A 22746-nucleotide genomic window follows, 5' to 3' on the forward strand; every position below is an offset into this window, starting at 1 on the left:
CGGGCGCGAGGCGGGCCCAGGGAGCAGAGGCGGAGCGCGGCTTCAAAATATTATCTGTTATTACTTGCTTCCTTTCAGTCCTTTATTCTCAGAGGGCATTGTTTTGCTATGCCTTGGCTGGCTACTAACTTTCACATAAAGTCTTCCACTGAGTATTTCTTAACATCAAAAAGAAACTGGTCATTGATGTTTTTGGTGGTGGTGGTTTGTCTGGTAACTTCCACAACTGCTACAAAGTCAGCTGATGCTACAACAATACCAGTTGCTATGAATTCTTCCCACTTTCCTTCTTTCATTTCTATCTCCTCACTTTTTCCATACGCCTCTCCTCTCTTCCCTTCCCTGCCATCCTTGAACTTCTTGGACCTTCTTTTGCTCTCTCAGCTTCCTCTCCATTTCCCTCTTGGCTTCCCTCACCCTGTGTCTTTTCTTTTCTTTTTTCTTTTTTCTTTTATTCCCCCTATTTTCCAAACTCTTTTTTATCACAAAACTGCTTCAGTTCTCCTTGGTCTGCCAGGCCCCTCTCTCCCGGCCTACAAAGGCCCTGTCTTTAGATTTTATTTTTTGCCTCTACTTCCTCCAACCACTCTCAACCAACGAAAGGCTTATTTGCCCCTTAGAAAATACAAGAACAGATTGCGTCAACCAAACGTTCTCTTTCAGTTTCACCTGCTCCTCGCCCCAGAGGCTTCCAGTGCTAACACTGGGATATTGCTTTTCCGAGATCTCTGCAGAGGAGGGCATTCTCTCTTCCAATGAGCTGATCACCCAGGGACCCATCCAACCGGGCCTTAAACACCTCCAGCGACAGGCATTCACACATCTCTCGGCAGCCTGTTCCAGCACCTCACCACACTCTAGTAAAGAACTTTCCCGGACATCTACTCTAAATCTCCCATCCTTTAGTTTAAAAACATTCCTCCTTGTTCTATCACTATCTAACCATGTAAAAAGTTGTTTTCCCTCACGTTTATAAACTCCCTTGAAATACTAGAAGGCTGCAATGAGGTCTCCCCACAGTTTTCTCTTTTCCAGGCTCAGTAAGCCCAGTTCCTTCAGCCTCTTTTCAGAGGACAGTCCCTCCAGCTCTTGGATCGCCTTTGCAGCACATCTCTGGGCCCTCTCCAAAAGCTCCACATCCTTCCTGTGTGGCGTGCCCTAGACTGGGGCATGATACTCCAGACGGGAACTCATGTGGGCAGAATAGATGGGCACAATCCCCTCCCGTGCCCTGATGGCCACCCCTCCTCTGATTGAAACGCAGGATTCCATCTGCCTTTCGGGCTGCAAGAGCAACAGTTGGCTCATGTTCAGTTTTTCATCAACAAGAACTGTAAGAACAACTCATTTCTAGTAGGGCTGCTCTGAAGAAAGTTCTTCTCCCAGCTTCTATACATATCTGGGATTGCTTGACCCAAGCAGAAACCACACACTTTGCTATGTTGATCCTCCTTGGGTTCTCAAGCCAGAACTTTCTCGTCTGAGCAAACACCCTTGGATGGCGTCCCTTCTTTCTGCTGTATCAAATGCACTGCTCAGCTTGATGTCATCAGCAAACACGCTGAGGGTGCGCTCATCCCATCATCTATGTCATAGGCAATGATGTTAAGGAGTACTAGACCCAAGATGGACCCCTGCGGGACATCTCCCATTACCGGCCTCCACCTGGCTGTAAAGCCATTGAACACAAGCCTCTGGCTGCAACCTTCCAACCAATTCCTTATCCAATCAATAGTCCACCCTTCACATTCCATCTCCCTCCAATTTAGAGATAAGGAATGTGGTGGGGGACCACGTCAAAGGCCTTGCAGAAGTCCAGATAGATGACATTCAATTGCCTTCCCTTTGTCACTGATGCCTGTCACTTCATCAGAGAAGAACACCACGTTGATCAGGCATGTTCCTCCCTTGCGGAAGCCACCCTGGCTGTCCTGAATCACCTCTTCATCCCTCATGTGCCTTAACATACCTTCCAGGACGATCTGTTCCATGGTACCCCTGGAACTGAGGTGAAGCTTCACCAGCCTGGAGTTCTCACAGTCCACCTTCCTCCCTTCCTTATAAAACGGGAGTGATGCTTCCTTTTTGTTGGTGCTGTTGTCATTGTCGTTTTTTCTATTCCCAACAGACTTTGCCTGACAGCCACAACTTTTGTAATATGATGGAGAGTGACTTGGCAACTACCTCACCCTGCTCCCTTAGGACACTGGCACATAAGTCAGCCAGCCCCCCGGACTTGTACACGTTCAGTCTCATGACGGAGGTCTTGGACTTGCTCTGCCCTTACTCTGTGGGGCACTTTGCTACCCAATCCCACCTGCATGTTCAGGTGCAGGGATGTGAGGTTCAGGGATGGGGAGAATCCTGGCTGCCAGTGAAGACTGAGGCAAAGAACTCATTGAGTACCTCAGCCTTCTCCATATATGTTTCTCCATTCTCATTTAACAGGGAAGATACAACCTCTTTTGGCCCACCTCTTCTGACCTGGCTTCAGGACAATCCCTTCTTTTAGTTTTTAGCATTCCTTGCCAAGTTCACTTCCATTCTGAGCCTTATGCTTTCCTAATCCCATCTCGAGACTGCAGATCGTTTTGTACTGCCAAAATCACTCTCCAGGGCATGCAGCACTCGTGCTGCAACTCAGAGCTCGGCCAGGGCCACTTCCACAGCATCCACCCTGCTTTTGTGACTCAAGAGAATGAAAGGAATGAAAGGAATGATGAAGTGAAAGGAGACTTTGCAGAAAGGACAGGATCCTCTGTGACATCCCCTCACTATCCAGGAGCAGACCAAAGTGATCCAACTCAGCCTGACCTGTAGTTCTGCAGCTGTAGCTGTGCCCAGGAAGGGGATTTTTGTTACAGCTCTGCAGGATTTCCTGTTCCCGTGCGACAGCACACAAGTAGCGCGCTGAATCGCTTGGGTGCAGGGTGCTTAGGGACAGATAGGACACAGATTGGGAATCATCTCGCGAAACGGTGGCTCGACCCTCCACACCTGGGCTGTAAATAATATATGAGCTGTATATGTAGGACAGCCATTCGAGACGGCCACTGATTCCCTGACGGTACCACAATACAACATAACTTCCAAAGCTGAAGCCATATCCATGGCAGGAGAGCTGCAACAGAATCCCCAGGCGCTCGCACACCTCCACCAGACGTTTCCAGTCTCAACTGCGCACGACACTCCTGTAGAAAAACAACAACCTTCTCTCACCTGCCAAGCCCCCATGCCAGGGGCACTGGCCCGAGACGCCCTCCTGCTCGACAGCTAAGCCAGTGCCGCTCCCGCAGCATCCGTGTCCCCACACAGCCTCCTCTCCCACGCACAGCTCCAGCCGCTCCCCGGCACTGAAGGCGAGCTCCAGGCCTCAGCGCGCACGCGGGGCAGCAGCACGAGCCACGCTCAACCCCGGCCATCGCCGCCCGCCGTGCCCGCCTCGCGACCTGCCGGCCCCAAGGCCAAGGCCAGCAGCCACGGCCCCAGCCCGGCCGCCATCGCGCCCCACCAGCGACGCTGCCGTCTTGCCCGGGAGGCGGACAGCAGCAGAGCGGGGCCGCACTCGGGCCGCCCCTCGTCGGGCCGTGCCGAGGCAGCGACAACCTCTCCCACTCCGCCCGGCCCCGCCCCGTGGCAAAACCGCCGCTTTGGCGGAGGACGGGGAGAAGACGGGGAGGGCGCGGGGCGGGGCGCAGGGAGCACAGGCGATGCGCGGCGCCCGGCACTCCTTGGCTCCGAGCCCTCGGCCAGAGACAGCACGGCTGCCCCCACGCACGGGCTCATGGCCCGCAGTCTCTCCTTCCACGTGCCTCCACGAGCCCCGCATCCGCATCCTTCCATGGCCTCCTTCTCGTCCCATGACGTAGCATCATGTAGAAATCAGCCTGTAAGCCTGTTACTCCATTCTTCTCAGTTCAGCTTCGTCTGCATCCCCTGCGCTTCTCCCTGCAGCTCTGGGCTCTTCCACCTGTCACTACCACCACCCGGCTCATGCTGGGCTGCAAAAGGACAAGACGGAGGGAGGAGTGGACGACGCTGCCCTGTCGGGGCACCCAGGGACTGTCTCCCACCGTGCTCCCAGCAGGGTGCAGAACTTGAAGTGCACTGTCTTCCAGCTCCAGCCACTGATGACCCGGGACCCAGTATCTCATCTGAGAACCACAGTTAAGACTGAATTACAGAATGTATAACTCGAGCTCACTTAGCCTGTGTACGTAGTTAGAAGAATGTGCTTGATTTATCAAGTCACTGGTATTTATTGTGAGGAAGAAAGGAGTGTTGGCTTTTACTACCACTTTGTAGTTGGGGAGTTTCCTTCCCTGATTTCACATGACAATAGGAGAACTGCTGCATCTCCTCTGATCATCTCTATGTCTCTTCCATGGACCCACTCCAACAGGTCAATGTCCTTCTGATCCCCTTGTGCCCGGAATCAAATGCAGTATTCCAGGTGAGGTTTCATAACAGTGGAATAAATGCTTGGAATCACCTCCCTCGACCTGCTGCCTGCACTTCTTTTGATGCATATTCCTTCTTTTGATCCACCTCCTACAGCACTTCTTCACGTTATCCCACCAAATTTCCACGATCCAATGGCTTTGCAACCAGGCCATGGAGGAAAAACTGGCCCATGCTAATCTGGAGGCCCAGTTAATATGCAGTAGCTTACGGTTCACCACACATCATCTGAGATTCCCAGAATACCTACTTTTGCAGCACATAATTTCTCACCCTCGAGCTATCCCTTCTTCCACTTGTGAAGTACTATGGTGTGAAGAGTGCGCCACCTTCAAAGCTGACTTCCAGTTGGATCTCACAACCCAGCGTTATATATCACCTGTATCCGATCTTCTGCAAAATATGTCTGATCATTAGGGAAATACATAGCCTGGACAAAACATCTCATTAGAAAGAGATGTGGCTTAGATAAATCATTGTGAGAATGTATTATCCTTTTCTTGTTTAGAAGCAGAGTGCCACTGCCTACTAGTACACTGAATTCCTTGGCTCCTCCTTGAGCCCTGGCCAGGCTGGAGGCAGAATCCAAAAGGGAGAATGAAGTTTCTGCCTAATTTCCACATGCCTCTGTTTATTCAAGAATACAGTGTCTGCATCCCCTTGTAGCAAAGTTGGAGACCTCACCTATGCGTAGATTGCACTGCGTAGGAATTTCCACTTACTGGGAAAGGCTCCCAACTCCTCACTGGAACTGGGGATCCCCAGAGACGGTGGACCTGGATTAAAAGGAAGTGTTAGGGCAATTGGTGTTGTACCTTCCTTACACTAACAGCTAATCTCACGTAGTAATAGCCTGCACATAGTGCATAGCCTTCTTCTGTTTTATTCTTTCTGTATGGATCTCACTTACTATCTCACTGTTTTAATCTTAGAAAAGGTAAATGTACTTCACATTTGGTGTTTGTGAGCTTTGTGCTCTCCTCCTCCACTGCCAAAACAACTGGATCTTAGTACATGCTTGGGAAAGGTCTGTTTTCTGCACCTACTCTTGCATGACACATCTGATCAGTGTCTGCTACAAGGGAACACTGAGAATTCTGGATTTCTATCACTAGTTCTTGTCCACTGCTGCAGAGCTGCTGCAGGGTGAACCTAGCACCCACAGTGAAACACTGCATCGTCCCCTCTCTTTGCTGCCTGGATCTGCTGTGGGAATCCACCGCGCCGCTGCCGTCTGCCCGGGAGGCGGACAGCAGCAGAGTGGGGCCGCGCTCGGGCCGCCCCTCGTCGGGCCGTGCCGGGGCAGCGTCCACCGCTCCGCCCGGCCCGGCCCCCCCGGCCCGGCCCCGTGGCACCGCAGCCCCTTCGGCGGAGGACGAGGCGAGGCGGGAGGGGCGGGGAGAGGCGGGGGGGCAGAGGCGGAGCGCGGCGCCCCGGCACTCGTTGACTCCCGGCCCTGGGCTGATCCCCCGCAGCCGTCCGTGTACGATGGGCCCGGGCCTCCGCCAGACACAGCACGGCTGCCCCACGCACGGGCTCTCTCGTGTTGTTTTTTGTTTGTTTGTTTGTTTGTTTGTTTTTTTCCACCCGCAGGATTATCGTGTTCTGTTCAGATTCATATCAGGCAATAATCCAAGCTTCAAAATATGATCTGTTAGTACTTTCATTCCTTTCAGTCCTTTATTCTCAGAGGGCATGTTTTTACTCTACCTGGGCTGGCTCCTACCTTTCACATGAAGTTTCCCAGTGAGTATTTCTTGACTTCAAAAAGGAACTTTACTGTTGATGTTGTTGCTGTTATTGTTCTTGTCTGGTAACTTCCACCACTGTTACAAAGTCAGCAGATGCTACAACAATACCAGTTGCTATAAATCTTCCCACCTTCCTTCTTTCATTACTATCTTCTCACTTTTTCTGTATCCCTCACCTCTCTCCTCTTCCCTGACGTCCTTGCACTTCTTGGACCTTCTTTTGCTCTCTCAGCTTCCTCTCTATTCCCTTTATTCACCTTTCTAAGCCTTTTCCTTTTTTCTTTCTTTCTTTCTTTCTTCCCCCTTCCCTGCTCTCCACCCCTCTTCCCTCACCCCTCACACACACACACTTTTTTCCACACTCTTTTATTATTGCAAACTGGCTTAGTTGTCTTTGGTCTGCCAGGCACCTCTCCTGCCTACGAAGGGCCCTGCCTTTAGATTTTATTTTTACCTCTTATTCCTCCAACCAATCTCAACCAGTCAAAGGCTTACATGCCCATTATTTAATACCAAAATGGATTGTGTCAACCAAACGTTCTATTTCAGCTTCACTTGCTGCCTCGCATCAGAGGCTTCCAGTGCTGACACTGGATATTGCTTTTCCGAGATCTCTGCAGAGGAGGGCATTCTCTCTTCCAATGCACCAACTGCACACGCTACTTCACAGCTGCGTTGAATTCTCTTTTCCCCAGTTTTTCCTCTCTCGCTCGTCCTCACCGGCATTACATCCCACGTAAATTATCTGCAATTCCCGTTTACAAATCAACATTAATTACAAGATGGTGTTCTAAATAAGTGAATCATTTACTGACCATTTTCCCCAAATTCCAACTTATATAATGTCCACCACTGATTACAGTATTTGTTCCAATGTTGTCTGATTTACATTTCCTCCTGGAGGTCCCCCAGCACCGCACCAATAAGCCATACACTTCCCTGGGGACTTTTCTTTCTTTCTTTAATTCCAGGATTCTGCTACTCATCTGGCCACCTGTCACACACCACTCAGAACCTGCACTGAAATTAATATGCATGGTTTCCTACAACAACAAACCATGACCAAGTCTGCAACCACCAAGACGTCACTAACTGCACCTGTTATAATTCCCTATACCATTCCAGCCCTGATTACGATATGTTATCAAAACCTTTTTGCTGCTTGTGCCTCCTGGCCAGCCAATTATCTCATTCCAATGGGCTAATACACATACCTGAGGTGTCTTCTTTTGGACTTCTTTAGAGTTACTTCCTCCCCTGCTGGACAATTGTCCCTCTCAAATTGATAGGTAATGGAATCCACCGTCTCCCTCAAGCTGTGGTTGTACATCAAATTCTTTCAGGGAGAGCCATAACCAGTACCCCCTAGCAAGATGGCAGCTTCATTTGTTATTATTTTTCCACTACTCTCAGGTTTCCACAGGTAACTTTAATCAGTTCTAGTTCTCCAACTCGACATTTATCCTTAACACTTTTACTTTGTTTTTTTTCGTTTTCCAATCACAACAACAAACCAGTACATAGTTCACAGTAACCAAGATGCCATGAACAACATCATTACACTTCTACATACCATCCATTACACTTCCATATACCACCCGTTACACTTCTGTAAACTTCCACCTTCCATCACTTAAACTTAACATCCACACACCATCAGTTCAACTTAACTCCCCAGTCCATCAAAACAACTTGTCCCATTCCCTCCAAAACCACAAGGCAAACAATACATAAGCACCTAGCACTTATTCTTAAAGTTAAGACACTCAATTATGAGCACTGTCCTGTTACTTCATTTACGTCCCTGGTTTCCTTAGACATTAAACAAAACACGTTATCAAAGCCAAGCTTCAGAGCCTTAGTTTCAAAACCTCGACATACCTGGTAGGACACAAACCTGCAATCAGGTATTTCCCAATCGTATACCTACGTGCTCATGACCCCGATATACGTCAACCCTGCAATCTCCAATGACTTATGGGTGGTTTCCCAGACCCTGTTGGACTCCCGCCTGCAACTGAGTACTCCCAAGCCAGGACTGCCCTGCTATCTCAGCCGACTTGTGGGTAGCCTTCTCAATGGACCGGTCCCCAAAGCTTACATGTAAAGAATACATTTTGGGGGTTTTTTTGTTTTGTTTTTGATCTTCTGTTTTCTCACATGCTTTCTCTGTTCCACAGCGATGCAAATGAGGTGAGGACTCCGTCCAGAGAACTCTCTGGGGGTGCCCTGGGAGTCCTGTTCTCAGTGAGTCCTGCAACTGAACAGACATTGTACCATCTGGGTCTCCATCCAAATAAAAAAAAATGCATGTGTAGAAACTTAACAGCAAAGTGTTGTTACCTTTAAGTCTGGAATTCTTTATTAGAATCACCAGAAGCACTAAGGATATTCCACCATAGAAAGATTCAGAGTCCATGATATTTCCACAGATAGTACATATTCATCAATTACATGAAAGACAATTAACATCTACACACCTATCTCACTGATTTATGAGGGTTCCAGTCTTCTATTCCATGACCCCCTTCCACCATCTTGCGTCCTTTCGGCACCATAACAGCCCAACTGACAGCCTTTTACTCATCCAGTGGTCTTCCTTCCTGGTCCTCTAGATTAACTTTCTTCATAGATACATGATCAGTAGCAGAATGCCTATTGTAAGTAATTTACAGGTACCAAAACTGCAATTTTTGCTCACTCAGCACTCAACTATTAGTTCTGTGAGTGCTCCCCAGGGGTCGGCGCTGGGCCTGTCCTCTTTAATATCTTTATTGATGACCTTGATGAGGGTATTGAGTGCACCCTCAGTAAGTTTGCAGATGACACCAAGCTGGCTGGAAGTGTTATCTGCCTGAGGGTAGTGGGACCTTACAGAGAGATCTGGATAGGTTGGAGAGCTGGGCTGAAGCCAATGGGATGGGATTTCAACAAGACCAAATGCCAGCCCCTGCACTTTGGCCACAATAACCCCAGTCAACGCTACAGGCTTGGGGCAGAGTGGCTGGAAGACTGTGTAGAGGAAATGGACCTGGGTGAGGTGTAGATTGATGTTAGATTGAACATGAGCCAGCAGTGTGCCCAGGTGGCCAAGAAGGCCAATGGCATCCTGGCTTGTATCAGAAATAGTGTGGCCAGCAGGAACAGGGAAGTAATTATTCTCCTGTACTCAGCACTGGTGAGGCCGCACCTCGAGTAACTGTGTCCAGTTTTGGGCCCCTCACTGTAAGAAAGACATTGAGGCCCTGTAGCATGTCCAGAGGAGGGCAACAAAGCTGGTGAGGGGTCTGGAGCACAGGCCTTATGAAGAGCGGCTGAAGGAGCTGGGGTTGTTCAGTCTAGAGAAGAGGAGGCTCAGGGGAGACCTTATTGCTCTCTATAACTACCTGAAGGGAGGTTGTAGTGAGCTGGGGGTCAGCCTCTTCTCTCGGGTGACTAGTGATAGGACTAGAGGGAATGGCTTCAAGCTGCGCCAGGGAAGATTCAGGCTGGACGTTAGGAAATACTACTTCTCTGAAAGGGTGGTCAGGCACTGGAATGGGCTGCTCAGAGAGGTGGTGGAGTCACCGACCCTGGTGGTGTTCAAAGAGCGTTTGGATGTTGTGTTGAGGGACATGGTTTAGCAGGAACCATTGGTGAAGGGCGAATGGTTGGACTGGATGATCCTGTGGGTCTTTTCCAACCTTAGCGATTCTATGATTCTATGATTCTGAACATCTGCTCGTCTCTGGATAAAGATAAGCTTGGCAACCTGACTTTTAATGATATACAATGGGGTGGTAGAAGATAAGGAAGACAGAGGAGAGTATCCTGACATCTGCCTGATGCATTTCAACCTAATCCCAGAGTGAGACGATTCAGCCTGGTGTGGAGGCCCTGCCTTTTGTTATTATGTTTCTTCTGCTGAGGTCTCTTGTCAAAACAGAACTGCCTTACAAACATGCTTCCTAGTATATAATGCTACACCCATAACTATTCACAACATCTAAAAGCTATCACAGTTTTGCAAGCAAGAACCAATCACATAATAAACAAGTCAACACCAGTATTTCAAAAAACACACTACTGAAATATATGGTATCTCTACTTTTTCAAATCAGCCTTATCTAAAAATGCAATACAAAATATATTGTGGCCTACTTTTCCAATCAGTGAATTACAACCAGGGGACTGCATACAGAGATGAACGTTGTCTTCAGTGCATTGAAAACAATGGCATCAACAGCGGAATATAGCAAAGTTTGCACACAGCGGGTCCCACGAACACACACACAGGAACAGAAACAACACGGTATGCAAATTAGCAAGAAACAACTGAACCCATTTAGGGTCCACGGTGACAGTTTCCTGGATCACATCTTTACCATTGGTGTGCTGTGGCGTCAGAACTATGAGTAGGAGTCAAAAGAGATAGAGTCCATGGAGTAGTAACGTGAGAATTCTCTACTGGAGAAAAAGTTCAAGACACAGTCCTCAGTGGGGATAGTGATGCGCACTGTTTTTTTGGGAGAGGAAAGGAAGCGGTGATCCTTCTGATTTACTAGAACCTGGACAATCCATCAACTCTTACCACTCAGTCTCAATACTGATAACGATGAAGGCCCACATTTCCAGAATCAGGTCAGAGAAGAAGACTTTCACTTTCAGTACAGTAATGCTAGGCTCCATAATGATTTGAAGACTGTGGTGGACAGAGCTTATTTTGACTTAACAGTCTGTCATGGAGTTATCTAGATCAATCTAGATCAATCTACGCCCTGACAGGCGGACAGCAGCAGAGCGGGGCCGCGCTCGGGCCGCCCCTCGTCGCGCCGTGCCGGGGCAGCGCCCACCGCCCCACTCCGCCCGGCTCCGTCCCGTGGCACCGCTGCCGCTTCGGCGGCGGACGGGGCGGGAGCAGGGCGGGGCGGGGAGGGGCGCGGGGCAGCGCGAGGGGCAGAGGCGGAGCGCGCCGCCCCGGCACTCCTTGGCTCCGCGCTCCTCGGTCGGACACATCACGGCTGCCCCCACGCACGGGCTCTCTCGGTCTGCAGCCATTCCTTCCACGTGCCTCCCCGAGTCCCGCACCGACATCCTTCCTTGGCCTCCCTCTCCTCCCATGAAAGGAGAGGCATCATGCAGAAATCTGCTTGGACGAATTTTATTCCATTCACCTCATTTCAGCTCCATCTGCATCCCCTGCACTTCTCCTGCAGCTCTGGGCTCCTTCCTCCTGTCCCTATCTCCCCCCTGCTCATGCTGGGCTGCAAAAGGACAAGATGGAGGGGAGGAGTGGACGATGGTGATATTGTCTGAGCAACCCAGGGCTGTCTCTCACTGTGGTCCCAGCAGGGTGCAGAGATAGAGTGCGCTGTCTTCCAGCTGCAGCCCACTGATGACCAGCGTCCCAGAGCTCTCGTCAGCCTGGGATGAAAACCTCAGGCGGGCAAAAGGGGCTGTATGGTTGTATGAGCCTCCTCGGCCCTTGCTCTGAAGCAAATACTGCAGGGACCTGTTGGGAAGCTGCCGGTACCCAGGCCACGCAAATATAGAAAGCGCTGGAGCTGTAGGTACATTGCAGGGTCTCTGTCCACCCTGCTTGCACCATCACTGCAGACTTCTTCGCATGGATTTCATCTCTCAGATATACACCTGAAACCACATCAGAGATACTCACCCACTGCTTTACTCACAGGCATTTGGAAAGAATAGCCCATGGCTGTAGAAGGAATCAAGCAATGCTGTTGTTAGAAGTCAAGTGTTTTTGAATACTCGGGAGAAGAAAGAAACTAAGAGCAGATCCAGACAAGCTGCAGGCAAGTCGCCAGGCTGGCATGGGGACCAGAAATATGCCGAACACAATCATTTGCTTCCAGCACTGCTTTTGAGTCCCACTGCAATGAAAGCAGTGGTGAAAGGAAAGGAGCTCTTGCTTAAATGATAGGGCCATCTGTGGTGTGCTGTGACATCCATCACTCCCCAGTAGCAGCACAGAGCTGCTCCAGCTCTTTCCAGCCCAGCACTTCCTACTGCCTTGGCTTCATCCAAAACGGGCTTTCTATTAAAGCTCAGTGGGATATCCTATTCCCAAGAGAACAGCACAGAAATGGCAGACTGAGTCGGAGGAGTGCAGGATGTGCAGGGACAGATACCACAAATCAGGAACCATCCTGGGAGGTCACGGTACAACACTCCGCCTTAGGACGCAGTATACTAAATGAGCTGGAGCTGATGTAGGAGACCCACTTGAGGCAGCCACCAGATGCCTGACAGAACCAGCAAACACAATAATCTCAGAAGCTAAGGCTATATCCTTGGCAGGAGAGGAAAATGAACACTCCAAGAGCTCCAAGAAATCCACCATCTTCTACAGGCCTCAGCTGTACCCACACCACTGTGGAAGGAAATTGAAGGCAACCAGGCAGTGTCCACTCATGGAGGGAGAATATTCCCCTGCTCATCTGACACGTTCCATCCACCACACGCAGAGCCACCACCGCATTTCCTCCAACCAAAGCCCCAGGCCAGGGGCACTGCCCAACACGCCCAAATACTCGCGGCTCAGACGCGGCCGCTCCCGCAGCATCCGTGTCCCCACACAGCCTCCCTCTCCCACGCACAACTCCCAGCCGCTCCCCGGCACCGAAGGCGAGCTCCAGGCCTCAGCGCGCACGCGGGGCAGCAGCACGAGCCGCGCCCAGCCCCGGCCTCGCCGCCCGCCGTGCCCGCCTCGCACCTGCCGGCCCCAAGGCCAAGGCCAGCAGCCACGGCCCCAGCCCGGCCGCCATCGCGCCCCGCCGCGCCGCTGCCGTCTGCCCGGGAGGCGGACAGCAGCAGAGCGGGGCCGCGCTCGGGCCGCCCCACGTCGGGCCGTGCCGGGGCAGCGCCCACCGCCCCACTCCGCCCGGCCCGGCCCCGCCCCGTGGCACCTCGGCCCCTTCGCCGGAGGACGGGGCGGGCGCGGGGCGGGCCGGGGAGCAGAGGCGGAGCGCGGCTTCAAAATATTATCTGTTATTACTTTCATTCCTTTCAGTCCTTTATTCTCAGAGGGCATTGTTTTGCTCTGCCTGGGCTGGCTCCTACCTTTCACATAAAGTCTTCCACTGAGTATTTCTTAACATCAAAAAGAAACTGTGTCGTTGATGTTTTTGGTGGTGGTGGTGTTGTCTGGTAACTTCCACCACTGTTACAAAGTCAGCTGATGCTACAACAATACCAGTTGCTATGATTCTTCCCACTTTCCTTCTTTCATTTCCATCTCCTCAAGTTTTCCATACGCCTCTCCTCTCTTCCCTTCCCTGCCATCCTTGAACTTCTTGGACCTTCTTTTGCTCTCTCAGCTTCCTCTCCATTTCCCTCTTGGCTTCCCTCACCCTGTGTCTTTTCTTTTCTTTTTTCTTTTTCTTTTATTCCCCCTACTTTCCAAACTCTTTTATTATACACAAACTGCTTCAGTTCTCCTTGGTCTGCCAGGCACCTCTCCTGCCTACAAAGGGCCCTGTCTTTAGATTTTATTTTTGCCTCTACTTCCTCCAACCACTCTCAACCAACGAAAGGCTTATTTGCCCCTTAGAAAATACAAGAACAGATTGCGTCAACCAAACGTTCTCTTTCAGTTTCACCTGCTGCCTCGCATCAGAGGCTTCCAGTGCTAACACTGGGATATTGCTTTTCCGAGATCTCTGCAGAGGAGGGCATTCTCTCTTCCAATGAGCTGATCACCCAGGGCCCCATCCAACCTGGCCTTAAACACCTCCAGCGACAGGGCATTCACAACATCTCTGGGCAGCCTGTTCCAGCACCTCACCACACTCTCAGTAAAGAACTTCCCCCGGACATCTACTCTAAATCTCCCATCCTTTTGTTTAAAAACATTCCCCCTTGTCCTATCGCTATCTACCCATGAAAAAAGTTGATTTCCCTCTCGTTATAAACTCCCTTGAAATACTAGAAGGCTGCAATGAGGTCTCCCCTCAGTCTTCTCTTTTCCAGGCTCAGTAAGCCCAGTTCCTTCAGCCTCTTTCAAGAGGTCAGTCCCTCCAGCTCCAGCTGGCTCATGTTCAGTTTTTCATCAACAAGAACCCCTAAGTCATTCTCAGCAGGGCTACTCTGAAGGAGTTCTTCTCCCAGCTTCTTTACATATCTGGGATTGGCTTGACCCAAGTGGAAAACCACGCACTTTGCTATGTTGAACCTCCTTGGGTTCTCAAGGCCAGAACTTTCCCGTTGAGCAAACACCCTTTGGATGTCATCCCTTCTTTCTGCTGTATCAAATGCACCGCTCAGCTTGATGTCATCAGCAAACACGCTGAGGGTGTACTGAATCTCATCATCTATGTCATAGGTAAAGATGTTAAGGAGTACTAGACCCAAGACGGACCCCTGAGGGACATCTCCCATTACTGGCCTCCACCTGGCTGTAAAGCCATTGAACACAAGACTCTGGCTGCAACCTTCCAACCAGTTCCTTATCCAATCAATAGTCCACCCTTCACATCCCTCCAATTTAGAGATAAGGATGTGGTGGGGGACCACGTCAAAGGCCTTGCAGAAGTCCAGATAGATGACTTCAATTGCCTTCCCTTTGTCCACTGATGCCGTCACTCCATCAGAGAAGAACACCACGTTGATCAGGCATGTCCCTCCCTTGCGGAAGCCACCCTGGCTGTCCTGGATCACCTCTTCATCCCTCATGTGCCTTAACATACCTTCCAGGAGGATCTGTTCCATGGTTACCCCTGGAACTGAGGTGAAGCTCACCAGCCTGGAGTTCTCACAGTCCACCCTTCCTTATAAACGGGAGTGATGCTTCCTTTTTGTTGTTGCTGTTGTCATTGTCGTTTTTCCATTCCCAACAGACTTTGCCTGACAGCCACAACTTTTGTAATATGATGGAGAGTGACTTGGCAACTACCTCACCCTGCTCCCTTAGGACACTGGCACATAAGTCAGCCAGCCCCCCGGACTTGTACACGTTCAGTCTCATGAGGAGGTATTGGACTTGCTCTGCCCTTACTCTGTGGGGCACTTTGCTACCCCAATCCCACCTGCATGATCAGGTGCAGGGATATGAGGTTCAGGGATGGGAGAAAATCTGGCTGCCAGTGAAGACTGAGGCAAAGAACTCATTGAGTACCTCAGCCTTCTCCATATATGTTCTAGCCTGTTCTCCATTCTCACTTAGTAGGGAAGATATTTGGCCCACCTCTTCTGACCTGGCATCAGGACAATCCCTTCTTTTAGTTTTTAGCATTCTTGCCAAGTTCAATTCCATCTGTGCCTTTGCTTTCCGAATCCCATCTCGAGCTGCAGATGGTTTTGTTACTGCCAAAATCACTCTCCAGGGCGTGCAGCACTCCCGCTGCTCAGGGCTCAGCCAGGGCCACTCCAACAGCATCCATCTCCTTTTGTGACTCAGGAGAATGAAAGAAGTAATGACGTAAAAGGAGACCTTGCAGAAAAGACAGGATAATCTGTGACACCCCCTCACTATCCAGGAGCAGCCCAGAGCTGCTCCAACTCCAGCCTGACCTGTAGTTCTGCAGCTGTGGCTGTGCCCAAGAAGGGGATTTTTGTTACAGCTCTGTAGGATTTCCTGTTGCCGTGAGAACAGCACACAAGTATTGCGCTGAATCGTGTGGGCGTAGGGCACGTAGAGACAGGTAGGACACAGATCGGGAATCATCTCGAGAAACGGTGGCTCTACCCTCCACATCTGGGCTGTACCTACTATTCGAGCTGGCGATGTAGGACAGCCACTCGAGACGGCCACCAAGTGCCTGACGGTACCACAGTACAGCATAACTTCCAAAGCTGAAGCCATATCCACGGCAGGAGAACTGCACAGAATCCCCAGGCGCTCGCACACCTCCACCAGACGTTTCCAGTCTCAACTGTGCACACACTCCTGGAGGAGGACAGCAACAGGAGCCAGGAATTGCACAACCATGGCAGGAGGACATTCCCCAGCTACTCCGACCCCTACATACCATAAATTCAGAGCTGTGAACTCCCTCTCTCCTGCCCAAGCCCCAGGCCAGGGGCACTGCCCCAGATGCCCTCCTGCTCGCGGCTCAGCCACGGCCGCTCCCGCAGCATCCGTGTCCCCACACAGCCTCCCCCTCCCACGCACAACTCCCAGCCGCTCCCCGGCACTGAAGGCGAGCTCCAGGCCTCAGCGCGCCCGCGGGGCAGCAGCACGAGCCGCGCCCAGCCCCGGCCTCGCCGCCCGCCGTGCCCGCCTCGCACCTGCCGGCCCCAAGGCCAAGGCCAGCAGCCACGGCCCCAGCCCGGCCGCCATCGCGACCCGCCGCGTCGCTGCCGTCTGCCCGGGAGGCGGACAGCAGCAGAGTGGGGCCGCGCTCGGGCCGCCCCTCGTCGCGCCGTGCCGGGGCAGCGCCCACCGCCCCACTCCGCCCGGCCCGGCCCCGCCCCGTGGCACCGCGGCCGCTTCGCCGGCGGAGGACGGGGCGGGCGTGGAGCGGGGCGCGGGGAGCAGAGGCGGAGCGCGGCGCCCCGGCACTCCTTGGCTCCGGGCCCCTCGGCCAGACACAGCACGGCTGCCCCCACACACGGGCTCTTGCCCCGCCTCCTCTCCTTCTACGTGCCTCAGCGACATCGACATCCCCCGCATCGACACCCCCCGCATCGACATCCCCCCATGGCCTCCCTCTCGTCCCATGACGTAGCATCATGTAGAAATCACCCTGTAAGTCTTTTACTCCATTCTTCTCAGTTCAGCTTCGTCTGCATCCCCTGCGCTTCTCCCTGCAGCTCTGGGCTCTTTCCACCTGTCACTACCACCACCCGGCTCATGCTGGGCTGCAAAAGGACAAGAGGGTGTGGAAGAGTGAACAACACTGCCGCTGTCAGGGCTGCCAGGACTGTCTCCCACCGTGCTCCCAGCAGGTGCAGAGCTTGAGTGCACTGTCTCCCAGGTCCAGCCCCTGGAGACGACCCGAGACCCAGTATCTCTTCTGAGAACCACAGAAAACGCTGAATTACAGAATGTATAACTCGAGCTCACTTAGCGTGTGTACGTCATTAGAAGTACGTGCTTGATTTATCAAGTCACTGGTATTTATTGAGAGGAAGAAAGGAGTGTTGGCTTTTACTACCACTTTGTAGTTGGGGAGTTTCCTTCCCTGATTTCACATGACAATAGGAGAGCTGCTGCATCTCCTCTGATCATCTCTATGTCTCTTCCATGGACCCACTCCAACAGGTCAATGTCCTTCTGATCCCCTTGTGCCCGGAATAAAATGCAATATTCCAGGTGAGGTTTCATAACAGTGGAATAAATGCTTGGAATCACCTCCCTCGATCTGCTGCCTCCACTTCTTTTGATGCATATTCCTTTTATGATCCACCTCCTACAGCACTTCTTCACGTTATCCCACCAAATTTCCACGATCCAATGGCTCTGCAACCAGGCCATGGAGGAAAAACTGGCCCATGCTAAACCAGAGGCCCAGTTAATGCGCACTAGCTTACGGTCCACCACACAGCATCTGAGGTTCCCAGAATACCTCCTTTTGCAGCACATAATTTCTCAGCCCTTGAGCTATCCCTTCCTCCACTTGTGAAGTACTACGGCACGAACAGTGGGCTGCCTTTCAAAGCTGACCTCCAGTTGGAACTCACAACCCAGCGTTATATATCAGCTGTGTCTGATCTTTTGCAATATATGTATGATCATTAAGGAAATACATAGCCTGGACAAAACATCTCATTAGAAAGAGATGTGGCTTAGATAAATCATTGTGAGAATGTATTATCCTTTCCGTGTTTAGAAGCAGAGTGTCACTGCCTACTAGTACACTAAATTCCTTGGCTCGTCCTTGAGCCCTGGCCAGGCTGGAGGCAGAATCCAAAAGGGAGAATGAGGTTTCTGCCTAATTTCCACATGCCTCTGTTTATTCAAGAATACAGTGTCTGCATCCCCTTGTAGCAAAGTTGGAGACCTCACCTATGTGTAGATGCACTGCGTAGGAATTTCCACTTACTGGGAAAGGCTCCCCAAATCCTCTCTGCAACTGGGGATCCCCAGAGACGGTGGATCTGGATAACCAGGAAGTGTTAGGGCAATTACTGTTGTACCTTCCTTATCACTACAGCTAATCTCACGTAGTAATAGCCTGCACATAGTGCATAGCCTTCTTCTGTTTTATTCTTTCTGTATCGTCTCACTTACTATCTCACTGTTTTAATCTTAAGAAAAGATAAACGCGCTTCACATTTGGTGTTTGTGAGCTTTGTGCTCTCCCCCTCCACTGACAAAACAACTGGATATTAGCACAAGCTTGGGAAAGGTCTGTTTTCTGCACCTGCTCTTGCATGACACATCTGATCAGTGTCTGCTACAAGGGAACACTGAGAACCCTGGATTTTCTATCATTAGTTCTTGGTCCACTGCTGCAGAGCTGCTGAACGGTGAACCTAGCACCACAGTGAAACACTGCATCATCCCCTCTCTTTGCTGCCTGGATCTGCTGTGGGAATCTGTTGGGAGAGTTCTCCACTGCTCCCTTACAGTGATTATGGAAACCTCTGTATTCATCACCCTCCCAATAAATCCTTTTGACCTCTGCTTGGACCAGAACATGTACTATGTGTATAAGCTGCTTCCTCTCATGTTGCACTATAAGATGACTTTACCTCCGCTGTGCCCTGCAGGTTTCCTGACATGTTGCTCTCCAGCCAACTGCCAGGGACTGCTGCAAGAGCACAGAGAACAAGCTGTGATTGCCGCAAGAATAGGAAAGGGTGAGGGAAATCCCAGAGGGGCACTGCAATGGACCACTGGGACCAGTGGGAGAACTTAACCCTTCTCTTTGAACCAAGATGACAACAATGAGAGAGGAGTCCAGCAGGCACTGGCAATCAACCAATCAATGGATCTGCAGTGAATCACTCGTGGGAGCACAACACAGTTCACTGAAGGGATTCTGGGAACCTCCATATTCATCATCGTCCCCACAGCTGTGTGCTCTGCTCTCCAGCCCCTCTCACAACACCCAGCTCCTGCTGGGGTCCAAACAGGTAAGAGGGAGGGGAGGAGTGGAGGAAGTTGATGGCGTCGGGGCAACCCGGGATGCCTCGCACTATGGTCCTAGCAGGGTGCAGGAACAGACTGTGCTGTCTTCTGACTCCAACCCACTGATGATCAGGGTCCTGGAGCTCTCATCAGGCTGGCATGATATCATGGTTTTATGATTTTTGTTATCATTATTCCACATCGTGACATCATGTAGTGCACTGGGTTTTAAAGACTTAATGCTCCAGTTACACGGATTATCATATTTTTCTGCATACCTTGTTCTCAGAAGAGAAGAACAGTTACCATGTCCAGAAGACTGTCACTGTTCCATTTCAATTTCCATTCAGAGGAAAGCAAAAAACTTCTCAGGAGTCACGAGGCTGCCCCTGTTCCTTACTGCTTGTCTCTGCACTGCGTGCTCCAAGCTGAATATTGGATTTCATGCTTTGAAAACAACTATGTCAATATTGGAATAGAGCAAAGATTTCATTAGCTGGAAACTACAAAGACTCACCCAGGAACAGAAAGAACAGTGTATGCAAGTTTGTCAGGAACAACTGAACCCATACACAGCTCAAGGTGGCAGTTTCCTGGGTCACATCATTAACAATGATGAGACATGGTGTCACCACTACCAGACAGTCAAAAGAGCCAGAGTCCATGGAGTGGCAACATGATAATTCCCTATCGAAGAAAAAGTTCGAGACACAGCCCTCACCAGTTAAACTGATGTGCACTGGCTTCTGGCATAGGAAAGGGGAGATCCTTCCAGAGTTAACGGAACCCAGATAATGCATCAGCTCACATCGCTCAGTCTCAGTGCTGACAACGCTGGAAGCTCAAACCTCCAGAGTCAGGGCAGAGAAGGAGGCAGCCATTCTCTTGCAACATGAAAACATCACACACCATACCAATTTGAAGGCCATGGTGCACATTGACAATCTTGGCTGAACAGTCCTACGACAACCATGCTATAGTCTGTGTATCGCACTTTTGGACTTCCATCTGTTTGGGCTGATGAGAGATGTATTGTGTGGGCAACATTTTCTTGGGAACAGTACCAGCATTGAAGCTGTGAAACTGTGGTTCACCTCTACTGCTGCAGGTATTCATCAGCATGAAATGAAAGATCTTCTTCATTACTGGTGAAAACGGTGTTGACTCTGATTAATGTCCTGCATCAGCGAAACTGCTCTACCAAATAGCATTATTGCACTCTTTGTAACTGCTGTACTTTCTTTGGAATCAAACAGGAGACACTGCTTTCAGAGTAACTTACATACGTTGCAGGATCTGTTAGCCCTGCTCACTGCAACACTGCAGACCACACTGGTTGGATTACAGCACTCTGAAACTCTCCTGAAATCATGACAAAACTATTCACCCACTGCTTTCCTCACAGAAGCAGATTCAAAGATTCTGTAGCGGATTTTGGAAGCAGGCAATTATGTAGCTAGAAGTACCCAAGAGCTTTCAAGTACCCAAGGGAAGAAGGAAACCAAGAGCAGGTGCAGACATGCTGCAGGTAGGAGGTTGGGCAAATTGGCCAAACTGATCTGGTGACCAGATATACAGTGAATATAATCCTCAGGTCACAACACTGCATTTGTGACTCAGGAGAATGAAAGAAGTAATGACGTAAAAGGAGACCTTGCAGAAAGGACAGGGTCATCTGTGGTGTGCAGCGATGTCCCCTCACTGTCCAGGAACAGCCAAGAGCTGCTCCAGCTCCTGCCAGCTGTGCGGTTCCACAGTTGTGGCTGTGCCCAGGAAGAGGTTTTTTGATGAAGGTCTTCAGGATTTACTGTTCCCGTGCGAAGAGCACACAAGTAGTGCGCTGAGTCGTGTGGGTTCAGGGCATGTAGAGACAGATAGGACACAGATCGGGAATTGTCTCGAGAAACCGTGGCTCGACCCTCCACACCTGGGCTGTATCTAACAGTATATGAGCGGCCAGTGATGAAGGACAGCCACTCGAGACGGCCACCGAGTGCCTGACGGTACCACCGAACACCATAACTTCCAAAGTTGAAGCCAGATCCCTGGCAGGAGAGCTGCACAGAATCTCCAGGCGCTTGCACACCTCCACCAGACGTTTCCACTCTCAACTGTGCACACACTCCTGGAGGAGGACAGCAACAGAAGCCAGGAATAGCACAACCATGGCAGCAGGACATTCCCCAGCGACCCCGACCCCTACATAACATAAATTCAGAGCTGTGAACTCCCTCTCTCCTGCCCAAGCCCCAGGCCAGGGGCACTGCCCAACACGCCCAAATCCTCGCGGCTCAGCCACGGCCGCTCCCGCAGCATCCGTGTTCCCACACAGCCTCCCTCTCCCACGCACAACTCCCAGCCGCTCCCCGGCACTGAAGGCGAGCTCCAGGCCTCAGCGCGCCCGCGGGGCAGCAGCACGAGCCGCGCCCAGCCCCGGCCTCGCCGCCCGCCGTGCCCGCCTCGCACCTGCCGGCCCCAAGGCCAAGGCCAGCAGCCACGGCCCCAGCCCGGCCGCCATCGCGCCCCGCCGCGCCGCTGCCGTCTGCCCGGGAGGCGGACAGCAGCAGAGCGGGGCCGCGCTCGGGCCGCCCCTCGTCGCGCCGTGCCGGGGCAGCGCCCACCGCCCCACTCCGCCCGGCCCCGCCCCGTGGCACCGCGGCCCCTTCGCCGGAGGACGGGGAGGGCGCGGGGCGGGCCGGGGAGCAGAGGCGGAGCGCGGTTTCAAAATATTATCTGTTATTACTTTCCTTCCTTTCAGTCCTTTTTTCTCAGAGGGCATTGTTTTGCTCTGCCTGGGCTATCTACTACCTTTCACATAAAGTCTGCCAGTGAGTATTTCTTAACATCAAAAAGAAACTGTGTCGTTGATGTTTTTGGTGGTGGTGGTGGTGTCTGGTAACTTCCACCACTGTTACAAAGTCAGCTGATGCTACAACAATACCAGTTGCTATGATTCTTCCCACTTTCCTTCTTTCATTTCTATCTCCTCACTTTTTCCATACGCCTCTCCTCTCTTCCCTTCCCTGCCATCCTTGAACTTCTTGGACCTTCTTTTGCTCTCTCAGCTTCCTCTCCATTTCCCTCTTGGCTTCCCTCTCCCTGTGTCTTTTCTTTTTCTTTTTTCTTTTTCTTTTATTCCCCCCACTTTCCAAACTCATTTATTATACGCAAACTGGTTCAGTTCTTTTTGGTCTGCCAGGCACCTCTCCTGCCTACAAAGGGCCCTGTCTTTAGATTTTATTTTTGCCTCTACTTCCTCCAACCAGTCTCAACCAATGAAAGGCTTATTTGCCCCTTATAAAATACAAGAACAGATTGCATCAACCAAACATTCTCTTTCAGTTTCACCTGCTGCCTCGCATCAGAGGCTTCCAGTGCTAACACTGGGATATTGCTTTTCCGAGATCTCTGCAGAGGAGGGCATTCTCTCTTCCAATGACCAACTGCACACGCTACTTCACAGCTGTGGTCTCCGGCCCACCTTGCTCTGAGCGTTGTATTTGCAAGCCGCAGGTTGAG

At 51.2% G+C, this 22746-nt stretch overlaps 2 gene segments (V, D, J or C); both read right to left on the minus strand.

Annotated features, from left to right (window-relative positions):
- Positions 1 to 22746, minus strand: part of LOC101747602 — a 76866-nt gene that overhangs the window by 46145 nt on the left and 7975 nt on the right.
- LOC124417421 lies at positions 14704 to 16536 on the minus strand. The segment is given in 2 exon segments: positions 14704 to 16098; positions 16440 to 16536. Coding segments are annotated over 2 exon segments (384 nt in total).

Source organism: Gallus gallus, chromosome 27 (genome assembly GCF_016699485.2).
Source record: "Gallus gallus isolate bGalGal1 chromosome 27, bGalGal1.mat.broiler.GRCg7b, whole genome shotgun sequence".
Classification (NCBI taxonomy): Eukaryota; Metazoa; Chordata; class Aves; order Galliformes; family Phasianidae; genus Gallus; species Gallus gallus.